At 38.3% G+C, this 25,333-nt stretch overlaps 1 protein-coding gene across 2 annotated transcripts in view; it reads right to left on the bottom strand.

Moving 5' to 3' along the window:
* Window positions 1–25,333, bottom strand: part of TMEM156 (transmembrane protein 156) — a 53,628-nt gene that overhangs the window by 1,568 nt on the left and 26,727 nt on the right. The window contains exons 4-6 of one of the 2 annotated variants that reach the window (XM_036853341.1): window positions 23,516–23,635; window positions 21,276–21,359; window positions 1,380–1,482 (exon numbers count right to left, since the gene is read on the bottom strand). In XM_036853341.1, coding sequence (XP_036709236.1) covers window positions 1,380–1,482; window positions 21,276–21,359; window positions 23,516–23,635 — 307 coding nt within the window. Of the gene's footprint in view, window positions 1–1,379; window positions 1,486–21,275; window positions 21,360–23,515; window positions 23,636–25,333 lie in introns of both variants that reach the window. The other variant, XM_036853340.1, reaches the window with a different exon arrangement.

Genomic DNA, 25,333 nt, shown 5'->3' with positions numbered 1-25,333 from the left:
CGAGCAAGCTTGAGCATCCCAGAATGAGGACCAGAATGAGAAATATCAAGCATAATAGCCAGTAACATTTCATTAAAACAATTGTATGATGACATTATATTCTCCCTAGGAATTTCTGAGCCAACAGCAGACCCTGATTTCACTAAAGACCCAAGCACGAAGACCTGCCTCTCTCTAGTCCTGAAGACAAAGTGTTCCTTGGCACTTAGTTTCCAGTTTGATGTATTGGGCCACCTATGCTGGAACCCTTTGGTTGTCTCTCCAGATCTGCCTTCCCCTTTTGTCCACTTTGCTTGGTGCTCTGGGAGGCCAATCTATATGAACTGTCTCAATCTAGCACCAGTGTCCTCTGGCTCTGGTTGGGTTTGGCCAGTGGGGAGTACTAGACATTGGGAAAAAAGGAGAACACCCAAGTTGGGATATTCATTCTCTCTCCTCAGGGCAACCACAGGCTGTTGTGTCCATGACCAAAAGCCACAGCTCCTATCAGGCAACCCTCCCCACATATTCCTTCTGTGTGTGTATGTGTGTGCTTCTGTCTCTGTCTCTCTGACTTCCTTGTCCCTTTAGTCTTAGGGACAGTAGCAGTGCCCCCAGTTACTAGTCCTAGGATGCTACACTGTCCTTTTTTGGTTTTCCCACATCCTGGTTTAATAGGCCCTTTATGAAACTCTCCCCAAATTATTCAATATGAGTATACCATCAGTTACCTGCTGGGACCCAAATATTATAAACAGTAAATGATCTAGTCTATCACCACCAAGCACAATAAAAGAATACTAAGAAATGCTAGTTTCCCTTCTTGTCCCTGTTATAATTTTTATACCCCCTACAGTGGTTATCAGTAGTGCCTTTAACAAAATAGCTATTTAATAAATATTTGTTGAACGAAAGAAAAAGATTTCTAAGACATTTCTGATCACAGTTTTGTATACAAATACATGGAAATCAATGTGCATTAATCTAGGTTATCAAATATTAAATTTAGAGAAGTTTTATTTCAGTAGTTGGAAGTCAGTGAGTAGTTCTGCTTTACAAATGTACATTCTCTCTTTTCTCATGTTCCAAGTGAAACAGTGATTAGCCTGCTGGACTTATGACTCAACCCCAGGAAACAGTACCAAGAGATGAGTAGACATCTCAGGGCACATGTTGTTCAACAGACTAAGAGATTAGTTTACTGGTCCTTCCTAGACCTTGGAGGAAACAGTGATTATATTTCATGCCATCTAATTCATATGAACTGATTTCGCAAGTTCATCACTTTCTATCTCCTACACCTGGATAGAAATGCAGTTTGGGGCAAACTATACCTCCTTGGATCTATTCACGTTTATAATGAATAGTCAAATCGTCAATAAAGCTGAAGCATCACTCACCGTGTATATTGATCTTGCTGATGCGCCATGGAAGTAACTTCTAGTTCTGGTATTGGAGGAAGCGCGTCCTTGACCTGAGCCATAGGCAGCCTCTGCGTGGTCTCTGCTGTTTAAGAAGGAGAGCTGTTCTAGTCTGTATTTAGTCAAGAGCAATGCTAAAGTAGACACAGTATATTCCAATGTAGTAAGAGAACCATGCCTTCCACCTAGACAGGACTCTGGCAGTTTCCACGACTTACTAAATTTCCTGCCTGCACCTCTGACACTTTGTTTTTCTTTTCTCATTAGTCATCAGTATTATACACATCAGTGTATACATGTCAATCCCAATCGCCCAATTCATCACACCACCATCCCCACCCCCCAGCAGCTTTCCCCCTTGGTGTACATACATTTGTTCTCTACATCTGTGTCTCAACTTCTGCCCTGCAAACTGGTTCATCTGTACCATTTTTCTAGGTTCCACATGCATGCATTAATATACGATATTTGTTTTTCTCTTTCTGACTTACTTCACTCTGTATGACAGTCTCTAGATCTGTATGACGTCTCAACAAATGACCCAATTTTGTTCATTTTTTTGGCTGAGTAATATTCCATTGTATATATGTACCACTTCTTCTTTATCGATTCATCTGTTAATGGGCATTTAGGTTGCCTCCATGACCTGGCTATTGTAAATAGTGCTTCAGTGAACATTGGGGTGCATGTGTCTTTTTGAATTATGGTTTTCTCTGGGTATATGCCCAGTAGTGGGATTGCTGGATCATATGGTAATTCTATTTTTAGTTTTTTAAGGAACCTCCATACTGTTCTCCATAGTGGCTGTATCAATTTACATTCCCACCAACCGCGCAAGAGGGTTCCCTTTTCTCCACACCCTCTCCAGCATTTGCTGTTTGTAGACTCTCTGATGGTGCCCATTCTAACTGGTGTGAGGTGATACCTCATTGTAGTTTTGATTTGCATTTCTCTAATAATTAGTGATGTTGAGCAGCTTTTCATGTGCTTCTTGGCCATCTGTATGTCTTCTTTGGAGAAATGTCTATTTAGGTCTTCTGCCCATTTTTGGATTAGGTTGTTTGTTTCTTTAATATTGAGCTGCATGAGCTGTTTATATATTTTGGAGATTAATCCTTTGTCCGTTGATTCATTTGCAAATATTTTCTCCCATTCTGAGGGTTGTCTTTTCGTCTTGTTTATGGTTTCCTTTGCTGTGCAAAAGCTTTGAAGTTTCATTAGGTCCCATTTGTTTATTTTTGTTTTTATTTCCATTACTCTAGGAGGTGGATCAAAAAAGATCTTGCTGTGATTTATGTCAAAGAATGTTCTTCCTATGTTTTCCTCTAAGAGTTTTATAGTGTCTCGTCTTACATTTAGGTCTCGAATCCATTTTGAGTTTATTTTTGTGTATGGTGTTAGGGAGTATTCTAATTTCATTCTTTTACATGTAGCTGTCCAGTTTTCCCAGCACCAGTTATTGAAGAGACTGTCTTTTCTCCATTGTATATCCTTGCCTCCTTTGTCATAGATTAGTTGACCATATGTGCCTGGGTTTATCTCTGGGCTTTCTGTCTTGTTCCATTGATCTATGTTTCTGTTTTTGTGTCAGTACCATACTGTCTTGATTACTGTAGCTTTGTAGTATAGTCTGAAGTCAGGGAGTCTGATACCTCCAGCTCCATTTTTTTCCCTCAAGATTGCTTTGGCTTTTCAGGGTCTTTTGTGTCTCCATACAAATTTTAAGATTTTTTGTTCTAGTTCCATAAAAAATGCCATTGGTAATTTGATAGGGATTGCATTGAATCTGTAGATTGCTTTGGATAGTATAGTCATTTTCACAATATTGATTCTTCCAATCCAAGAACATGGTATATCTCTCCATCTGTTGGTATCACCTTTAATTTCTTTTCTTTTCTTTTTTTTTTTAATTAATTTATTTATTTATTTATTTTGCCTGCACCTCTGACACTTTGTGTTTTTTTTTCTCATTAGTCATCAATATTATACACATCAGTGTATACATGCTACGTGATGTGTACACATGGCTGTGTTGGGTCTTCGTTTCTGTGCGAGGGCTTTCTCTAGTTGTGGCAAGCGGGGGCCACTCTTCATCACGGTGCATGGGCCTCTCACTGTCACGGCCTCTCTTGTTGCGGAGCACAGGCTCCAGATGCGCAGGCTCAGTAGTTGTGGCGCACGGGCTTAGTTGTTCTGTGGCGTGTGGGATCTTCCCAGACCAGGGCTCAAACCCATGTCCCCTGCATTGGCAGGCAGATTCTCAACCACTGCGCCACCAGGGAAGCCCATCACCTTTAATTTCTTTCATCAGTGTCTTATAGTTTTCTGCATACAGGTCTTTTGTCTCCCTAGGTAGGTTTATTCCTAGGTATTTTATTCTTTTTGTTGCAATGGTAAATGGGAGTGTTTCCTTAATTTCTCTTTCAGATTTTTCATCATTCGTGTATAGGAATGCAAGAGATTTCTGTGCATTAATTTTGTATCCTGCAACTTTACCAAATTCATTGATGAGCTCTAGTAGTTTTCTGGTAGCATCTTTAGGATTCTCTATGTATAGTATCATGTCATCTGCAAAAAGTGACAGTTTTACTTCTTCTTTTCCAATTTGTATTCCTTTTGTTTCTTTTTCTTCTCTGATTGCCATGGCTAGGACTTCCAAAACTATGTTGAATAATAGTAGTGAGAGTGGACATCCTTGTCTTGTTCCTGATCTTAGAGGAAATGCTTTCAGTTTTTCACCATTGAGAATGATGTTTGCTGTGGGTTTGTCATATATGGCCTTTATTATGTTGAGGTAGGTTCCCTCTATGCCCACTTTCTGGAGAGTTTTTATCATAAATGGGTGTTGAATTTTCTCAGAAGCTTTTTCTTCATCTACTGAGATGATCATATGGTTTTTATTCTTCAATTTGTTAATATGGTGTATCACATTGATTGAGTTGTGTATATTGAAGAATCCTTGCATCCCTGGGATAAATCCCACTTGATCATGGTGTATGATCCTTTTAATGTGTTGTTGGATTCTGTTTGCTAGTATTTTGTTGAGGATTTTTGCATCTATATTCATCAGTGATATTGGTCTGTAATTTTCTTTTTTTGAAGTATCTTTATCTGGTTTTGGTATCAGGGTGATGGTGGCCTCATAGAATGAGTTTGGGAGTGTTCCTTCCTCTGCAATTTTTGGAAGAGTTTGAGAAGGATGGGTGTTAGCTCTTCTCTAAATGTTTGATAGAATTCACCTGTGAAGCCATCTGGTCCTGGACTTCTGTTTGTTGGAAGATTTTTAATCACAGTTTCAATTTTATTACTTGTGATTGGTCTGTTCATATTTTCTATTTCTTCCTGGTTCAGTCTTGGAAGGTTATACCTTTCTAAGAATTTGTCCATTTTTTCCAGGTTGTCCATTTTATTGGCATAGAGTTGCTTGTAGTAGTCTTTTAGGATGCTTTGTATTTCTGCGGTGTCTGTTGTAACTTCTCCTTTTTTCATTTCTAATTTTGTTGATTTGAGTCCTCTCCCTCTTTTTCTGGATGAGTCTGGCTAATGCTTTATCAATTTTGTTTATCTTCTCAAAGAACCAACTTTTAGTTTTATTGATCTTTGCTATTGTTTTCTTTGTTTCTATTTCATTTATTTCTGCTCTGATCTTTATGATTTCTTTCCTTCTACTAACTTTGGGTTTTGTTTGCTCTTCTTTCTCTAGTTCCTTTAGGTGTAAGATTAAATTGTTTACTGAACAATTTAACCTTGAGATTTTTCTTGTTTCTTGAGGTAGGCTTATATAGCTATAAACTTCCCTCTTAGAACTGCTTTTGCTGCATCCCATAGGTTTTGGATCGTCGTGTTTTCATTGTCATTTGTCTCTAGGTATTTTTTGATTTTGTCTTTGATTTCTTCAGTGATCTCTTGGTTATTTAGTAACATAGTGTTTAGCCTCCATGTGTTTGTGTTTTTTACGTTTTTTTCCCTCTAATTCATTTCTAATCTCATAGCCTTGTGGTCAGAAAAGATGCTTGATATGATTTCAATTTTCTTAAATTTACTGAGGCTTGATTTGTGACCCAAGATGTGATCTATCCTGGAGAATGTTCTGTGCGCACTTGAGAAGAACGTGTAATCTGCTGTTTTTGGATGGAATGTCCTATATATATCAATTAAATCTATCTGGTCTATTGTGTCATTTAAAGCTTCTGTTTCCTTATTTATTTTCATTTTGGATGATCTGTCCATTGGTGTAAGTGAGGTGTTAAAGTCCCCCAGTATTACTGTGTTACTGTCGATATCCTCTTTTATAGCTGTTAGCAGTTGCCTTATGTATTGAGGTGCTCCTATGTTGGGTGCATATATATTTATAATTGTTATATCTTCTTCTTGGATTGATCCCTTGATCATTATGTAGTGTCCTTCCTTGTCTCTTGTACCATTCTTTATTTTAAAGTCTATTTTATGTGATATGAGTATTGCTACTCCAGCTTTCTTTTGATTTCCATTTGCATGGAATATCTTTTTCCATCCCCTCACTTTCAGTCTGTATGTGTACCTAGGTCTGGAGTGGGTCTCTTGTAGACAGCATATATATGGGTCTTGTTTTTTGTTTGTTTGTTTGTTTTTTTGTTTTTTTATTTGCATAGGGCTTTATTGTTGAAACTACCATCCCATTCTTCGCTTTTTCTTCAAGTTCTTCCAAATAACCAAGTGTGTATTTTTTTTTCTATTTGTACTTGAGGCAGTTAATTGGACAGCATGAGAATTATTCATATTCATATTGTGCCTTGCTTGCAAGAAAAAGAGGAATCTTACTGTGTCTTTTCAGTTTCATTTCCTCTTCCTAAATAAGCTTCCAGGCTCACCAGCTCCTAGGCAACTCTGGCTCAAAGTCTCTCAGGAGGCTGTGTCAAACTATTGGCTGAGGCTGTGGTCTCATCTGAATGCCTGACCTGGAGTGAGGTGGGAATCTTCTTTTAAGCTCATTCATGTGGTTTTTGGCAGGCCTCAGTCCTTTGCCACATGGACCTCTCAGCAAGGTTGCCTCAGGACATTGCAGTCAGCTTTCCCAAGGGTGAGTGATCTCAGGCTCAAAGCGACACCTTTGCAGGGAAGAAGATGTCCCAGGGTCGGAATCTGGGTGACTTGAGGCTGGCACAGGAGTCCTCTGAGTTTGAGAGAAGAGAAGTGTTCAGTGCTTCACAGAAGTGCGGGCAGGGGCACCAGAGCCTGCGGGTCCAGAAACCGCCCCCTGCAGGATCTGAAATTTCAGCCACAACGTGAAGGACGGGCAGGAGTCAGTTGGGCTGCGTGGCTGAGTGGGCAGCAGAGAGAGGATGGGCATCGTGGTCAGAAAGGATAGGCACGGTTCTCAGTGAGGAGAAGGGCACGGCGAGTCCTGCTAGTGTTGGAGGGTCTCCTGCAGAGGCGGGGGTGGCTGTGGCTCATCATGGGGACAAGGACGCTGGCAGCAGAAGTTCTGGGAAGTACTCCTTGGCATGAGCCCTCCCAGAGTCCGCCATTAGCCCCACCAAAAAACTGGGTCTTGTTTTTGTATCCATTCAGCAAGCCTGTGTCTTTTGGTTGGAGCATTTAATCCATTCACGTTTAAGGTAATTATCAATATGTATGTTCCTATGACCATTTTCTTAATTGTTTTGGGTTTGTTTTTGTAGGTCCTTTTCTTCTCTTGTGTTTCCCACTTAGAGAAGTTCCTTTAGCATTTGTTGTAGAGCTGGTTTGGTGGTGCTGAATTATCTTAGCTTTTCCTTGTCTGTCAAGCTTTTGATTTCTCCATCGAATCTGAATGAGATCCTTGCGGGGTAGAGTAATCTTGGTTGTAGGTTCTTCCCTTTCATCACTTTAAGTATATCATGCCACTCCCTTTTGGCTTGTAGAGTTTCTGCTGAGAAATCAGCTGTTAACCTTATGGGAGTTCCCTTGTATGTTATTTGTCGTTTTTCCCTTGCTGCTTTCAATAATTTTTCTTTGTCTTTAATTTTTGCCACTTTGATTACTATGTGTCTCGGTGTGTTTCTCCTTGGGTTTATCCTGCCTGGGACTCTCTGCACTTCCTGGACTTGGGGGGCTATTTCCTTTCCCACGTTAGGAAAGTTTTCAACTATAATCTCTTGAAATATTTTCTCTGGTTCTTTCTCTCTCTCTTCTCCTTCTGGGACCCTTATAATGTGAATGTTGTTATGTTTAATGTTTTCCCAGAGGTCTCTTAGGCTGTCTTCATTTCTTTTCATTCTTTTTTCTTTATTCTGTTCCGCAGCAGTGAATTCCACCATTCTGTCTTCCAGTTCACTTATCCGTTCTTCTGCCTCAGTTATTCTGCTGTTGATTCCTTCTAGTGTAGTTTTCATTTCAATTATTGTATTGTTCATTTCTATTTGTTTGTTCTTTAATTCTTCTAGGTCTTTGTTAAACATTTCTTTCATCTTCTCGATCTTTGCCTCCATTCTTTATGAGGTCCTGGATCATCTTCACTATCATTATTCTGAATTCTTTTTCTGGAAGGTTGCCTATCTCCATGTCATTTAGTTGTTTTTCTGGGGTTTTATCTTGTTCCTTCATCTGGTACATAGCCCTCTGCCTTTTCATCTTGACTGTCTTTCTGTGAATGTGGTTTTTGTTTCACAGGTTGCAGGATTGTAGTTCTTCTTGCTTCTGCTGTCTGCCCTCTCAACTCTGACACTTTTAACCCTTTTCTCTCAACTCTGTATCTATTCTTTCAATTCCTCCTCCCTCATCTCCTTCTGAGCACAAGATCTGCAGTATAGTTAAGGAGGAGCAAAGTAAAGAAAAAATTTAAGGTACAATGTCAAGTAGCAAGAAAAGAATTTTAGTTTGGAAAGTACAAACATTTCCTTCTTTGCATATTGTTGAAATATGTCCCTAAGAATAATATTAATAAATAACATCCTTGATTTCAGGGACAATTTTACCAAAAAGCAAGGTTACAAATTAGATGAACTCTAACCTGTCTTCCTTTGCTATGACTCTGTGACTTTATAAAATTCTTCTAATATTATCTTCAACTGACTTTAAATAGAAGGTAAAACTTAATGTCCATGGCTCAGTGGTATCTCTTTTATTCCACTGGGGTCCTGGGTCTTGCTTTTCTAGTCTTTATATTGAAACTTGAGTTCTACATAATACACGTGGTTTTTTGCTTCACAGATGTCTCTACTTTTTATACAGAGCCCTGAACATGGATGGAAATGAGGTGACCTCTAATTTAAAGAGAAATTTGTGTAGTTGCTTCTTAAGAAGAGATATCAGAAAGGAAGATTTAAGTATAATCAAGAATATGACTCTTTTTTTCCAAGAAGATTATTAAACACTGGTGTAGTTTACCAAAAGGGAAATCCTGTCAAAGCTTCTCTCAGAATGTTATTCCTTTAATTAGAAAAAAATTTTTGATAAGAAAAACTTATTTTTTTGGATTTAATTTTCTGTATAAGGAATACATTCACCTGATTAAAAAATTTTTAACTATGAAGGGATATTCAGTGAATATTCCTTTTTACCCCATCTCCCAGGCAATCACTTCCCATCATATCACATAGTTCTTTCCCTTCTAGATAGTTGATAGGTAGATAGATAGATAGGTAGATAGATGATAAATTTGTACTTTAATATATGTGTTATTAAAATGTTGTTTTTGTCATTCTTTACACAATTAGTAGAATACCATACATATATATCATGAATGATGTATCTTAGGGATCTTTCCACATAAGTGCTTCCTCTTTCCTTTTTACAACGTCCTGGTATTCCACAGTATGGATGTAGCACCATGTCTTTAAACAGCCTAGATGGTGTTTGCTTAGATGGTGTCTAATCATTTTTGATCTTGTAAATACACAAGCAATAAACATTGTATAGATGCCATTTCTCTCCTATGTGAGTAAATCTATAGGATAAGTTCCTAGAAATAAAATTGCTGGCTTAAAGAGCTTATACATTTGTAACTTTGATGGTTATTGCCAAATTACCTATCATGGAAGTTGCACCAGTTTCGCCTCTCAGTTTACCTTAGTAAAGTATGAGAGTACCTCTTGCCCCTTGCCATAGAGTGTGACGTCAAACTTCTGGATTTTTGCCAATCTGATAGATGAAAGTGGCATCTCAGTGTAGCTTCAACTTGCTTTCCCACCTGAATGAAGCTCCATGAGAGCAGAAATCTTTATTTTGTTTGGTTCACTGCTGTGTCTCCTATACCCAAGTGACCAATATTATTGGCACATAGTAAACAACAACAACAAAACATTTTTTAAAGACTTTGGTCTGAGCGAGACCAAACAACCTTTCATATGTTTAAGAACTATTTGTATTTCCTTTCTCTGTAAACAGTCCATTCTTGTCCTTTACCCATTTGCCTACTAGGTTATGGTCTTTTCTTCATCAATTATTAGAAGCTCCTTATATACTAGGAAAGGTTGCTTATTTGTGATGAACTGCAAATAACTTTCCCCCAATTGCTTTTGCTGTGTACATTCTTTTGCACAGGGTCAAATTTATTAGTGTTTTAGCTGAGTTTTGTGTCATGATTAGTTCTGCATTAGTTGTAAATGAATTCTACCATTGTTTCTTCTATTACTTTTGTGGTTTCACGTTTTCATTAAAATCACTGATCTGTATGGAATTTACTCCAGTATTAGTGTGGGCTCTGGATTAAGTAAATTTTTTTTCCTAGATGATTATTCAGTTGTTCCAACATCATTCATTCAGTATTTCTTTGTTTTCCTACTGATTTGATATGCCATTTTCATCATTTACTAAAGTCCTGAACTTTCTAATGTTTCATTGGATATTTTTATCTAGTCTGTACCAGTACCATAATGGAATGGATACTCCTCCTGTTTATTCTTCTATGTCCATTTTTTCCTGTCTACTATTGACAATTTATTTTTCATTGGGATATGGAAATGAACTTGTTTATTTATTGATTTAGGGAAAATTGGCATCTTTTTATATTCATCTTCCTTTCAAGAACATTATATACCATTCCTTTTCTTCAAGTCATTTTTATGTCTCTCAGGAGCATTTTTCTGAAGTTTTCTTCAGAAAGATCATGCACAGTTCTTATGAAGTTTATTCCTAATTACTTTATTTTCAGCAGCTGTTTTAAATGCAGTATATCTTCTAACTGGTTGTTGTTTAAATATATAAATGTTGTTTGACTTTTTATATTAATTTTGTACCCTGCCCCTTACTGAACTTTTCAAAGATGTTTTTAGGGAATTAGATTTTTTGGGTACATATCATATCATCTGCAAAATAAGTGATCATTTTACCTATCCTTTCCAACTTGTGAACCTTGTAGTTCTGCCTCTTATCTAATTGTGTTGATTAGTACTTCTAGGATAACTGTAGATAAAGTGGCAATAGTGAACATTCTTGAACATTTCTGGCTTTAGCTAAGCATGCTTTTAGTGTTTCCCTACTAAGCATGAGTCTGAGTTTTTGTTTGAGACAGATATATTTTATCATATTATGGAAGTACCTATTTATCTTATTTTTATTAGGTGTTTTTATGAAGAATGGGTATTGTATTTTGTCAAATACATTTTTTTTCATTTTTAACAACTGTATTGATATCTTTGACATATAAACATAGTAATTATATAAGGTGTACATACAACTTGATATTTGGATATATGCATACATTGTGAAAAGATCACCACGATAAAGCTAAATAACTTATCCATCACCTCCACATAGTTACCATTGTGTGTGTGTGTTGAGAAAATTTAATTTAAAATCTACCCTTTTAGCAGATTTCAAGTATACAATACAGATTAAATAACACTTATACAAAATACCCAATTGTTTATACTTAGCATTATATCTTCCTTAATTTGTCTAAATTTTATACATTTTGCTTTTTATGTGTGGTTTCTGGATTTTTAATTTAGATTTTACTATATGAATTATGCTTTCTGTAATTTAGTCTTAGGTGTTTTGATCGTTAGGTAAATTGTTTTTAATTTTACTAGTTTTACTAAAGGTTTACAAAATCCCTACAGCTATTGCTGTGAAATGACCTAAGCCAATCTAACCATGCACAACCCTTAGGTTCTTATCAGTAGATAAAATCAACTACCAAAAAGTTTGAGCATGGGTAATCTCACCAGGAGAAATTTTTCCTCACATACAGGCATTTATTAGGTATTTGTTAGCCAATAGAGAGAGGGCAAGGACACAGCTTGGAAAACCTGCTGTATAGGCTTGATGTGAGTCCATGCTCCCTGTCACTTGGGCTTCACAGCTCACTTGGGGAGGACAGGACATGCTCCAGAGGTAGGACTTGCTTAGGCTTGCAGTTGGTATCATGCAGCCAGGGACCTGTGCAAGGAGTTGGACGATTCCTAAAGTAGAGGTTACAGTGTTGGCTGGGTTCTCATACCCCATTAGTGCAGCCATGGAGCATTTTTCTACAATATTTTATCCAACTAACAAATCTTGAATGCCTCTAATTTCAACAGTGAACATACAATTCGGACTTTGATTACCACTAATTTTACTAATGAAAACTCATTTCTAATATTCATCATTCTACTTAGCAAAGTCTCTGGTTGATAGCTCAGAGCCTTGTGGTGTGCTTAATATTTAACTGTAACATCATATTATCTATGCTGAAATGTTTTAAATCAATTGAATATAGCATAACAGCTATATTTGTCTTTTAAAAATTAGAAGTAAATTTGTAGAATAAATAATGAGAAAAGTAGGTCTTCTAAGTCTTCTTCTTTTGTGCGTATAATCAAATACATTTTTATCATCTATAGAAATGATCCAACAATCGTTCCCTTAGATCTGTTAATATGATGAATGATATTAATAGATCTCCTAATGCTGAACTGTTCTTGTATTCGTGGAATAAGCCCCACTTGATCATAGGAGTGTGTGTATGTAGGTATGTATACATATTTTTTTAAACTGTGCTACTGGATTCTTTTGCTAATATTTGTTGAGGATTTTTGCATAGATAGACATAAGTAAGATTGCTCGATACTTTCATTTTAGACACAATCTTCCTTGGGCTTGACTATAAACGTTTATTTCATAAATAGACGTAGGAAACATCCTTTTTTTCTATGGTCTATAACAGTTAAAATACCACTGGAAATATCTGTTGTTTAGAAATTGTTAAAATTCCACTGCGTACTGCTCTTCCTGTTATTTTTTGAGAAATAACTGACAAATTTTCTATTTCTTCTATGATAATGGTTTTGTTTAGATTTTCTGTTCTTCTGATGTGAGGTTTTGTAAGTTTTCTCCGAAAAGTATCCGTCTTAACTAGACATTTAAAAAATTAAGGTAACAACTAGTCTTTAAGGGAATAGATGCATTTTTGAGGCCATGTCCAGCAGATAACCGAGGGCCCTTTCCTTCCTATAGAAATGCTAAAATCACCACCAAAGTCCACATTTTTTCCTATGGAGCCTTTAGCTGTAAAGAGTGAATGACAAAGCTTTCCTGACTGATTAGAGCAAAGGTGGGAAAACAAGACCAGTTTTTCCATTTTTATTTTATTGTTGGTAAGGACCAACTGCACCTATGAGACTAGATCTATCAGCCTTATCTGTGTCACACTGGAAGTTCCCAGGCGTCTGTGATTTTTGTCCTCTGAAATCTGTGCTTCTCAAGGGTGGCTGTAGCAAGCAGGATCTCAAACAGTCCCCAGATTTCCACCCCTGGTGTACATGGCAGCCCTTGTGACTCCCTTCCCTTGAGCGTGGGCAGGGCGGTAAATAGCATCTCATTCCGGTGACTGGGTTACACTAAGATGAAGAGCTTTTGCAGGTGTAATTAACATCCCAAATCAGTTGATTTTGAGAGAGACTATCCTGGGTGGGTCTGACTTAAGGAGGTGAAAGCTTTTAATAGAGAGACTGGGCCCTCCCTGGGGTCAGAGAGCATCCCTCCCTGGGCTCAGGAAGCATGCCGCCATGTCTGCGCTGTCTATGGAAAGGGTCATGTAGCAGGGGTCTGCAGCTGGCCTCTAGGACCTGAGAGGGGCCTCTGACTGAGAGCCAGTTAAGAAGCCAGGGCCTTCAGTCTACAGCCTCAAAGAAAGGAATTCTGCCAACACCCTGAACCAGCTTGGAAGGAGAGCCTCCAGATGAGAGCACAGGCCAGCTCACATCTTGATTTCAAGCTTGTGAGTCCCTGAGATCCAACAAAGTTGTTCCCAAATTTCTCACCCACAGAAACTGTGAGATAATGAACATGTGTTGTTTTAAGCCCCTAAGGTTGTGGTAATTTGTTACACAACAATAGAAAACGAATAAAGTGACCAACAGAGCCTTGGCTTGAAAATCCCCAGAGGTAGTAATTTAAAATGCAGGTTCTAGGACCCTGCCCCAGATCTACTGAATTACAATCTCCTTTCATAAAGGCCCAGGAGCCTTTGATGGTTGATTCTGATGCACATTAAAGCTTCAGAATGAACTTACCATGAGAATAATTGTTTAGACATCTTTGACAAAGCATCTTTTTTTTTAACTTTTTATCTTATACTGGAGTATAGTTGATTAACAATGTTGTGTTAGTTTGGGGTGTACAGCAAAGTGATTCTGTTATACATATACATGTATCTATTCTTTTTCAAATTCTTTTCCCATTTAGGTTGTTACCAAATATTGAGCAGAGTTCCCTGTACTATACAGTAGGTCCTTGTTGGTTATCTATTTTAAATATAGCAGTGTGTACATGTCAATCCGAAACTCCCTAACTATCCCTTCCCACAACCCTTCCTCCCTGACAAAACATCTTATAACCTTCCAGAATTCGAGATTTGGAGATAATTCTTTTTAAAGGTTAAAATCTCAAAAGAGCCTATTCATGAAACCAAATAATTATCAAAGAAAATTAACAGAGCTCTTTTGGTTGGAAAGCCAAACTGCTCATCATTTGCTTATTCATTAGGTTTGCTGATGTTTTATAGTACGGTATAACCATAATTCAGAAAGCCATTATCTGTCAAAATGACAGCTAGTCCAAAGTAACTCTCTAGTGGTACGTTATCTTCTATTTCTCCTAGTATCCAAAGTCATGTAAGTTACATGCTAATAGGAAAACTTCTGAAAAATTGATAAAAAAGCAAAAAGGTAGGATATCTTGTCATTTTTATACCTTCTTTAGAATAGCTAAAACAGGTGGAATTTTTTTTCTAGTTTTACACTGAGAAATAGGGTTTCTTTCAAATCATATTAATTCAGCAACACTAGTTAAGTCAGCAGAAGCAGTCAGAAGTATTTTAAAACCTCACAGAAGTCTTTTCATGAATTTGTCAAATCTCTAAACCAAATATTTCTTTGACTTTTTCCAAGAACCTTAGCAGAGCCTAAAAAATTTAAAAGAACCCCGGTCTGAGTTTTGACCTGGTTGAGTCTAGTGAACAAAATGGATTTCCAACAGTAGAAACTTTGATTAAAAATAAAACTCCATGCCTTAGGTTCTTGAATAAAGCCCCTATCATTCCATCCATGACAATGTCCAAGTTGACCTCTGATATTTCTTTCTCTCCTTTTTAAAAAATGTTATCACTTTTCAAAATGCTTTATATCTATGTCATCTGGTATCTAACCTCAATTCATCTTTCCAAAGTAATTCTTGATTCCCACTTAGTAATGGAAACTTACGGGGTATTTTCTTCACTTTGTTCCTGATGATTTTCATGTCAAAGACAAGGTACATCTCCCACACTGAAGACACATCTAAAACTTCCCCATCCTAGTCAGGCTGTCTTGGCTGCTAAGGGAATTTGCCCCATCAATGTTTGATATTCGTTATCTCCAAAAATACTTGTTCAGCTAAATTTTACTTGGTTATTAAATTGGAAAGCCAAAAAACAAAAGAAGGAGAACAAAACAGATTTAGGTATCCATACTATCTATGACCCTCTGTGACCTCTACTTTCCCAATAGTGAATTTATCCAATTTTGCATAAATTTGCATAATTTATCCTTATTTGTCTGCCTCCTTGTGTACAGAGATTGTATTTTTATGCATGGTTTTACTCCCCAGAACCCACCTTGGAGCATGACACATAATAGGTACTCAATAAATACATGTTGAATGACTGAAAGAATGTTATTTAACTTCTTTGTGCCTCATGTTTCTTAATAACGTGGTGTGGGTTCAAGCAGAACAAAAAGTCAACTCTGGGGTGCCACCCAGGAATTTGGAGATAAGGAAAATAAGAGTGCCCTGTGAGAAAGCACTACTAAGTGCAAAACAAAGTATTTTTACTGGCATCTTTTTAAGCCCACTGGAGGGCCCTGCTCAGAATTTAGTAGGACCTGTGTGTGAACTCAGCAGGGAAGGGCTATGGATAGCTGAACTTGGAAGCGATGACCTTGGGCGCTTCCTTCTCTCCTTCGTACTTTGGGAGATTCAGCCATGACTCTTTGTGGAGATAATGGCAATAAATGTCTAAACTGTTACCCACAAAGTACTTGGTTTCCTCATAAGAGCCTCTCCAAAAAGGAAGGAATTCAAGTTAATCGTCACAGATTGCTTCGGTCAAAACAGATGTGGACATTTTCAGATGGTTTGGTGATTCTTACTCAGTTCTCTAATCTGGCTTCAAAAAAACTTTTCAGTCTTAATTATTTCTTCTTACTGTCATAGGAATGCAGGATTTCAATATTGCTATGCATCATTCTGACCTTTCCATCACATAAAAACACAGGCACTTTTGTGCAAGCCCAAAATAGCTAGTAGCCTTTTAGGGTTAATAGAACCAATTATGGTGGCTTAAAATAGATTTCCATTATTCAAGACGCCAACTCCCTACTATGTTCAAAGATCCATCTGTTATTTTTAACGGTGATCCTAAAACTACTCAGCTATTCCAAATCTGGCCAGTGTGAAAATCAAATGAGGATGGAAAAATAAATGACTGCAGAATTATCTAGAAATAGCAATTAAAGAGGGAAAAAAACCCTCCTTGAACAGACAGCTGCCAATACTCTGAGCCATTGACTCAGTTTCCAATTCATTCACACTGCAGGTATCCTCAATACTCCAAGGAATAAAACTGATGAAGTGTTTAACCATTCTCCTCTTGTTATTTTGGGTAGGCATTATCAAAAGTTATAATTTGAGGGAGAAAGTATTTGAAAGGTCTTTGTAAGACAGCAGCAGTCATTCTTTCAACATAGACAGTGTAGAGTTGTATTTATTTAACAAATATTTATTGGGTACCTATTCTGAACTCTTACATGTACTGTGCCATGAGCTGGGGATGCAGTGATAAGTACTATCAGATAGTGTCCCGGATCTCAAGGAACTAACTGGCTCATAGGAGAGACATCAATCAAATAATAACAGAAATGTAAAAAAGCAACAGTGATAATTGCCACAAAGAGAGATGTGTGATGTTATGAGGGTGTAATTTACCTGGTCCACCAGCTCTGAGACAACTTCCCTGAGGAAGTGTTAGTTAAGCCAAAATCAGAAGGACAGGGTTGGACTTAACTAGATAAAGGCAGGGTGGGAAAAGGGGAGGATTGCAAGGGAGGTGGCAAGGGAGGCCAGATGGTTCAGGCAGGGAGAGTCTGTGCGAAGATGGAGAAGATGTTTATCTGCATATGTTTTATCATCAGTTTTTTCAGACCTGGCACAAATGGCTGTCACATAAAGTCATTCAATGAATGAATAGAATAAATCACCTTATTTTGCCTATAGATTCTTCACACTTTATGAATTTCCTCCTGCATGTAGAGTCACACTCTGAATCTTGATCTATTCTGTAACCAAGCAGATGGCTATAACCTTTACTGTTTTATGAACCCCAATCTGTATTTTGAGTCTTAAATATTATAGTTAAGCAAGTAAAAATTAAATTTTCATGTTATCTTGCTTGGTTGCTAGACATCTGGCACCAGTAATTTATCTTCTCTTCGGCAGAAAATTGAAACCTGCTTAGTCTTTATTATGTTGGCCTTAAACATGTTGCAAATTATAATTTTACATTGCCACTAGTTTTATTTTGGGGTAATATATATTACTGGGTCATCCACTTCCTTTTGGCATTTAGCAATTCTCCTTCACAATGAATTTCCGTTTTCTTTGCTTTAAGAGCCCACCCACATTAAGTGCCAGTGCTGAAATGTTACTTTGAGGATGACTCACATTGTCTCACACAAGCTTCTGATACCTTACAGAGAAAATGTCTCATCTCAGTTCCCAGCGCTAAATGTAAAAGAGCGAGAAAAGTTTTGATCTGTGGTTTGAACCAGCAGGAGTAAACTCCCCAGTTCATCTTGCCATTAAGTGATGCACTGGAAAGTGCAGCCATTGGACAGAACTGAGTTTGAACCCTAACCCTGCTGGGATCTGGCAGTGGGTCAGTTACTTTAAACTCCCTTAGCTTCAGTTTTCTCACCAGGAAAAAAAGTGAGGTTCTTATGAAATGAAATCCAATGATGTGTGTGGAAGTACTGTGCACGTGGAAGGTGCTGAATGAGTTTGTATAGCTTAATTAGCTTCCCTTCTCCTAGGGAACTAGGAATTGAATCTGCTGAAGGGTGGTGTCAGCTCCATGGAGGCGGGGACTGCGCTGTGGTACAGCCACTGCATCGGCAATGCTTAGAACAATTTCTGGCCCATAGTCAGTGCTCAACAGATTTTGGTTGAATATTTGAAGGTGAAGAACTTCAAGTTTTAAAGATCTCACCATTTTTGATGGACAAAGTAGAGAGATGACAGGACTCCCTTGGCTGACCCATGCAGTGGAGGCTCGAATCCTAGGAACCTCGTGTCGTGCTTGTAGATATTTATTTGCTGGCTGACCAGCATGTAGACATCTCAGGGGTACTCTCAAGTATGCAGGAAGCCAGAGGGGCAGATATCTCCTCTCCCTGCCTCCTGGTACCCAGAGTACCAATCTGTGGCCTGCATTCAGTCAACCAGATACCCCTCCTTAGGGCTTGCAATCCTGGGCAGTGATGCAAAGTTGCCAGGTGGTCAAAGGGAAGCTCTAGCAGCCCAGAGGGAGCATCCAGTGGTGGTGACACCAGCAGACGCATTCTCACCAGACCATTCCTATGGGGCTGTATTTTTGGCTGCTTGGCCTCTCTTTTGAGTCCTGCATAAGCTCAGCTTGCCTAATGTTCCTGTTGCTTCCATGGGTTACCTACTGGTTTTCCAATAAATTTCCTTTCTGCCAAGTCAGCCAAGTTGGTTTCTATTGTCTGCATCCAATAATTCGAGTCCTAGTACACTGCTCCTGCCCCTGGCCTTGGTCTCCCAATGTGGTCAACTCATTAAACACTGTTTCTAGAGATGCATTTCAAAGTTACTTTTGCATCGTTCTCAAAATCTCTTCTTCAAGATTTTTTTTATTATTCTTTGATATCCTTAGCAATTCTACAAAGTGCATTTTATGTTCTTCAATGAAATGGAATTATGTTCCCTCTGAACACTCTTTGTCTCTCCATTTGTTTTCACATTTCCCAGCCTCCAAGATTCATTTCTCATTCATCTTCTGTTTTTACTCAATACTCATTTCCCCTTAGGGTTTGTGCGATTTAATAAGCTTTTATTGTGCATGAACTACATGCCAGATATTATGCTAGGGACAGGGGTCCAAAGATGAATAAGACAGAGTTATCACATGTGTGAAGAGAATAGTCGAGTGAATAAAATGTAAAATAGATTAATACCAAGGCAGGCAACAGAAGGTATCACACTTCCCCAAGCAAGGAAGAAAATATCGGAGACACATAAAAGCTTGGGATTTGATTCTGTATGATATCTCTTTCTACAGCGATGAGGCTTATTTACTCTATCGGTGTTTAACCTGCCCCAGTACATGCCAAGCCCCGTGCAGTGCCAGAGTGTTGGTAATCTCTCCTTATTTCTCTCTTATCTTTTTGAGGGTGTGAGTTATCTATAGCTCTGTGTGTATGTGTGTCATAGTACTTACTTTGCGATACATGAACAACTAGAGAGACATTCTGGAATGTACAGCCAGAGCTGACAGCAAGCTGCTCGGCTGAATGTGACTATAGTCACTGCTCTCTTTGAACTACATTTTTTTTTCGCTCGTGTTACTGCTTCTTCCGAGAACCACGCTGGCACATTTTTTTTCCCCTTAGATTCTCACTGCTGCCTATAATCCATCATTACAAAGAGAGGCCTTAAAAACAGCACTCGGGGGAGACATTATTTCCTTCCCATTTCGCTCTCAGAAAGAGCAACTTAGAATGGGAGGGGAAAATTGCATGTAGGTTAAAGGAATATATATAACAAGAAAGCATCTGCTTCTACCCCTCTTTAAGATGCTAAGCTTCAAAAGGCCTCTTGGTTTTAAAAAAGGCTGTCACCCCTTGGCCCGCTCTAAACATTAATATTATATGCGTGGTAATAAAGCCAGAGGATTTTTTGTGAGAGCCATTAAAGGGAAAGAATGGCCGAGACAGATTTCTCTGGTGAATGAAAATCACAGGCTCATAAAAAGAACCTGTGAGGTTAGTCTTGTGGTTAGCTAGTACTTTAAATTTGAGATTCCCCCTATTATATTTGTTGACGGGAACTGCTGACCTTTTCTCAGACAAGGCTGTGATGCTCAAAATTATGACTTAAAAAGAGAAAGTACCAGAATTCCTAAGGCAACCAAAAGCCCAGCAGCACCAGGTTAAAACACGCCTGGTACATGAACGTCAGGGTACTGATAAAAGGGGAGAACAGAGGAAATGCAATTTTCTCCCCATAAAAGTTAATTTTGCCATTTGAAACCGCCCTATGATATTTATGTCATTCATCAAACAAGATTGTCACTGACCCCACAAAATTTTCATCAACTTTCTTCACATTTAGCTGGTGTCAAATGACTACTTAGCTAATGCTTATTATTAGCCATAGGTTAATAATTTTACTGCTAATTATGAGAGTAGAAAGTCTAAATTTTTTTAATTGAGCTCTTTAGGTGCACCCAACCCAATTTTTCCTCACGCTAGGGGTGTGAGTACCTCCTAGTTTAAATAACTAAGGAAAGTCTCAGCACAGTTCCCAGTGAAATGCTGTGCAAATCTCCATGTGGTTACAGATGCAGCTATGGTGGGCGCTCGGGGTTTGTTCGGTTTCCTTCCATTTTTGAAAACCGTTTACACACCAGACTTGAAGCTCCTTATCTAACTTCTCACAGAGTACGAAGGCACCCACTCCCTGGCTGTGTGCAAGGAGCTGTGGTAACATTAGTCATAATTCTGTGGTTTTCAAAGAGTCAAGGACGTTATTTCTCCCTGATGAAAAAGAGGCCTTTGCCCACGTTGCATTCTCTCTCTCTTTCTTTTTAATGCGGTTTGACAACTTGAATTCAGAAGGAGGTTTCACAATTAGAAGAACGAGATCGAACCACAGCATCTGTGCTCACAGCCCCCTTAGCTGCTCTAATTAGGATTCCCTTATTCCATTTCTAGTTTTCAGGAGAGGACAGGGGACTTTTTAATTGGGGCTATTAGACGTTCTCTTTGTACAATGACACCCTCTGCTAAGCGAAGGCTCCAGCAAAAGCCATGCCCACTCTGCAATTACTTCTTGCAATTCCGAGGAATAATGGTATCTTGTCTCATTTAAAAATAAACCTGAGGCTTATTCCTTATTGCTTTCTCTCCTCTGCCTACTCACATGAATTTCTTCTTGCCAATTAAACCAACTTTCCATTATTTAAGGAGGTAGTTTTGATCATAACTGTCCCCTGATAATAAGACATATTAAACTAGATTTCATTTGCTCACAGCTCCTTTCTTCCAGCTACAAGACTAATTTAAATGAGCTCAGATCACTCGATCTTATGTTTACTCAATAGTGAGTGGTGAAGTGTTGGAATTTCATAAGTGGTACTCTGCATGTTGCAGAACTCACCTGAAATAACCTGCACGTTCAACGTTCGCAGTTTCTCAGAATCACTTCCTCTTAAGAGGACAGATGTAGGTTTGTATTTATGACCTATTCCAAGAAAAGAAATTAAATATTTAGATGATAAGCAAGCACATTCTTAATATATATTCCCCATGTTGGTTCCAAGGATTACCAAGGAAAATGGGCCATTCACAGCAGAGCCTGGAGTAACAAGACATTAAGAGCCTTTTCTTATTAAGTTATTTTCCATTAACAAATAGGTACTTTCTAAAACCAGTGGCTTCTCCACTGCCATAAATGCCATTATGCATCTCTTCTTTTTTTTTTTTTTTTCTCTCTTCTTAAATGCAGAATATTATTTACATTATTACATACAATAAATATGATATACAGAATATTTGATGTATATTTAATATTTAATAATATTTAATGTCATAAATGGCATGGTATTTTTCACTACTTCATATGCTTGGATTTGCAAGGCAAGCTTTTGAAAGCCAGTAAGCCTGTCATTTAGGTAGATGTTCATAAAAACTTAATGTCACTCCCCACTATTGGTCTCTTTCTAGGCATTTTTTTCTATCTGGCTTCTATCTCTCTTTCCTAATATGTAATCATTTATAGAAAAACAGATCAAGAAACTCAAAACTATGCACTAATTGCAAATGACACACATTTATTTAAAATAATATAATTTTCAAAACTAGAAAGACCCTGGGTCTTAATTCTGTCATTTTATTAGCTGCATTACTTTGGACAAAACAACCTCTCTGAGGCTCAGGGGTTTTTCATCTATAAAAAATGAAAGGAATAGCACACACCCTGTTTATAAACTTTGAGAATCTAGTAAAAATCTCATGAAAATGTTCTGAAAATGTTTATTCTACAAATATACAATACTGATGATGTTATTACCCAATGCATTTAGGGCCTTATATACTAAGGTACCAATGACAAGACTTGATATGAAACTGCTCTCAGAAATATCTCCAACAAACACTTAGCCAAAAAAATTAATGAAACTTTCACTCAACCCTACAGGCAACCACTCTTTCTGCCTACTGAAAGGACTAACACAGCCTTGCCTGGCAAAGAACACAAGAGCCTTGGGAAATGCTACACCAGCACAATGCTACTATCCTTTATTGAGAACTACTAGGCACTGGGCACTGTGTTACACTTCTTATGCAATCTCTTTAGTTCAATCCTTACCTCAGCCCTTGTGGGAATGGTGATTATTCTTGTTTTACAGAGGAGGAAAGGGACACTCAAACATGGCAAGTAACTTGCACAAAGTCACATAACTAGTAAGTGGTAGCACTAGGGTTCTAACCTAAGTCCACCTGACTCCAAAGCCTAGTCTTGTAATGACACAGTTTATCCTGTCTTTAAGAGACCAACTACTCATATTATAAACTGTCCATCAGGTCTGATATTCAGCCAGTATCTGCATGGGTGCATGCCCGTGGAGCCAGTATGTGCATGGGTGCACACCAGAAGGGTCATGTATACATGCTTACACACCAGTAGGGCCAGCATATACACGGGTGCACACCAGAAGGGTCATGTATACATGCTCACACACCAGTAGGGCCAGTATATACACGGGTGCACACCAGAAGGGTCATGTATACATGCTCACACACCACTAGGGCCAGTATATACATGAGTGCACACCAGAAGACCATGATAGTAGTTGACAGTCAATGTCCATTCTGATAGGTGGATGCCCGTGTTATACTAGTTAATTCTTTTTTAATATCATCCCTACTTCCTGATTTCCAACTATACATTTTAGTGCTTCACAGTCAAAAATCTACTGTCCTCCCCACACTTATTAAAGATTGACTCCTGCTCATCACCTAGAGCCTAGAGCTCAAGACCTCCAACTCTGAAATTCTTTATCACCACTCCCTATTCTTCTACCCGTCTTCTGCCCTCACTTCCACTAAGCTCTGCTCAACCTCCAGTCTCCCAACTCCTTCCAGGTCACGCAGCCCTTCTTCCCCTTCTACTCACTTGTCTGGGCTGGAGAAAGACACATGAAAATCCTGGAGAGCTGGCCCTATGTCTTACTTATGCTTATGTTCCTTGGGTCACCTAGGATCACCACTTACACACAGTAGGTGCTCAGTTAGTGGTAAATTGAACTAGAAAAAGAAATTGAACCTACAGATAAGATTAGGAGTACCTTGATACGAGATGAATTCTCCCAAAAGATGGATTTATTTTTCAATACTTACCCTGCCACTTCTGCACTCTCCTGTGGGCTTCAAGTATTTTGTAGATAATGAAGAGGAGCAAAAATATAAAAACTAATAGAACCAGAACATACCAAGTGATCTTCATGGAACAAATAAAATCTGCAAAGAAAAATGTACTATAAAAATACGGTAAAATGATGCAGCAGATAAGAGGCAATATGGTGATGTAGCTGGCTTCTACTATATATTCTGCCCATAACTGAAAGGTTGAATATATAACCATCACTGTTACAAGGTCACTTGCTTTCCTGAGTTCTTTCCTAACATATTAAATGAAGAAACATGACCAAGTGGTTTCCAGGGATCCATTTAGTTTCAAAATTCTAGGATTAATTTCACTTCCAAGTTATATTGATGTTAGTTTTGCTATCATTGCTATCACTAGGTTAAGACCACAACAAGCAGAGTGCCAGAATCAGAGCCATTTGTGATTAACAATTTGGCCCTGGACCAAGCAGCCAAAAAATGTATCCTCAAATCAACAAAGATGCAGTGTGTAAGATGAGGATGGGGAAGAAAGGGAAAGGCAAAGAAAGAGGTTGGATTGAGGCATATAAGAGACCAGGGTAGATGATTAATCAGCCCTTCTTTCCACAGGGGCTCACATGGCAATGATCAGATCAAGTGCATGCATTAGTTAAACATACAGTTACTCTCGCCTAAATTTAGTAAGGATACAGGTAAAAAATCGCTCATTCAAATGACAGTGAGACAACATGGAAGGAGAGTCACCATCAGCAATAGCTTGGCACGATATTCTTTTGTCCCATAAACACACACTGGCCAGCAGACCCAGGAATCAGTGACTTAAAGGAGGGTGACTTCATTATGTCCAAAACACAATTGTCTACTGACTTTCTAAGCCACCCTATGTACTCTCTTCCTTGTATGCAAAGCACAGCTAGTACTTATTCAACTTAGCAGGATATATAACTTGTTAATACCTTTAGATGACTGCTCTTTTGGGACTCATGATCTGGGTACCCCTTTTACAGGTCCCCCACTCCATAAGCAGATGTACATTAAATAGGCAGTGAACATTTATTTAGAGAAGACACTGCATGGAGAAGGTAGAGGTTGACTGGAATGGCAGCACTCAGCCTTCCTAACATCATTCCATACTATTTAGACTTGCATACCTCACTCAGCATAATAAAAGCATGCAGTTAACTGGCATAGAAGATGTGCAGTGCCAGCAAGAGTCAAGGTGGGCCTAATACCAAGGTATCATGGGCACTGATCAAGCTATGAAAAAAAAACCATGCATTCACCAACTTTATATTACAATAGCAGAATGTACACAGTTGGGGCCAAGCCAGCCAGTACACCCACCAAAGCACCATTGAGAACACAGATGAGTGTATCTCCCTACATCCTATGCTGTCCCCCTTCTCCTCGTCCCTGTAGCCATCTTGGAGAGGAACAAGGGGAAATGGACAGGAATCTGAAAAAAATCTAAAGAGGTGGATTAAATTATTTTTTCTGAGTAAATTTACCAGACTGGTCTAAATTTAGTTCCCCACCACCACCACCCTCCAGTAGATAGGACTTTTAAGGGAGATCAAATTAGTCTTTGCACAGCAGAGTAAAATATGAATAAATTTTTAATCTTCTACACATGGCAAAATAGGTATACTTTCTCCCAAACACAAGACTATATATTTGCACTACTATGTCTAAAATAGATAACTAATGAGAACCTACTGTATAGCACAGGGAACTCTAGTCAGTGCAATGTGGTGACTTAAATGGGAAGGAAATCCAAAAAAGAGGGGATATGTGTACATGTATAGCTGC

Source organism: Balaenoptera musculus, chromosome 5, assembly GCF_009873245.2.
Source record: "Balaenoptera musculus isolate JJ_BM4_2016_0621 chromosome 5, mBalMus1.pri.v3, whole genome shotgun sequence".
NCBI classification, from domain to species: Eukaryota; Metazoa; Chordata; class Mammalia; order Artiodactyla; family Balaenopteridae; genus Balaenoptera; species Balaenoptera musculus.
This window is presented reverse-complemented; position numbering and strand designations above follow the sequence as displayed.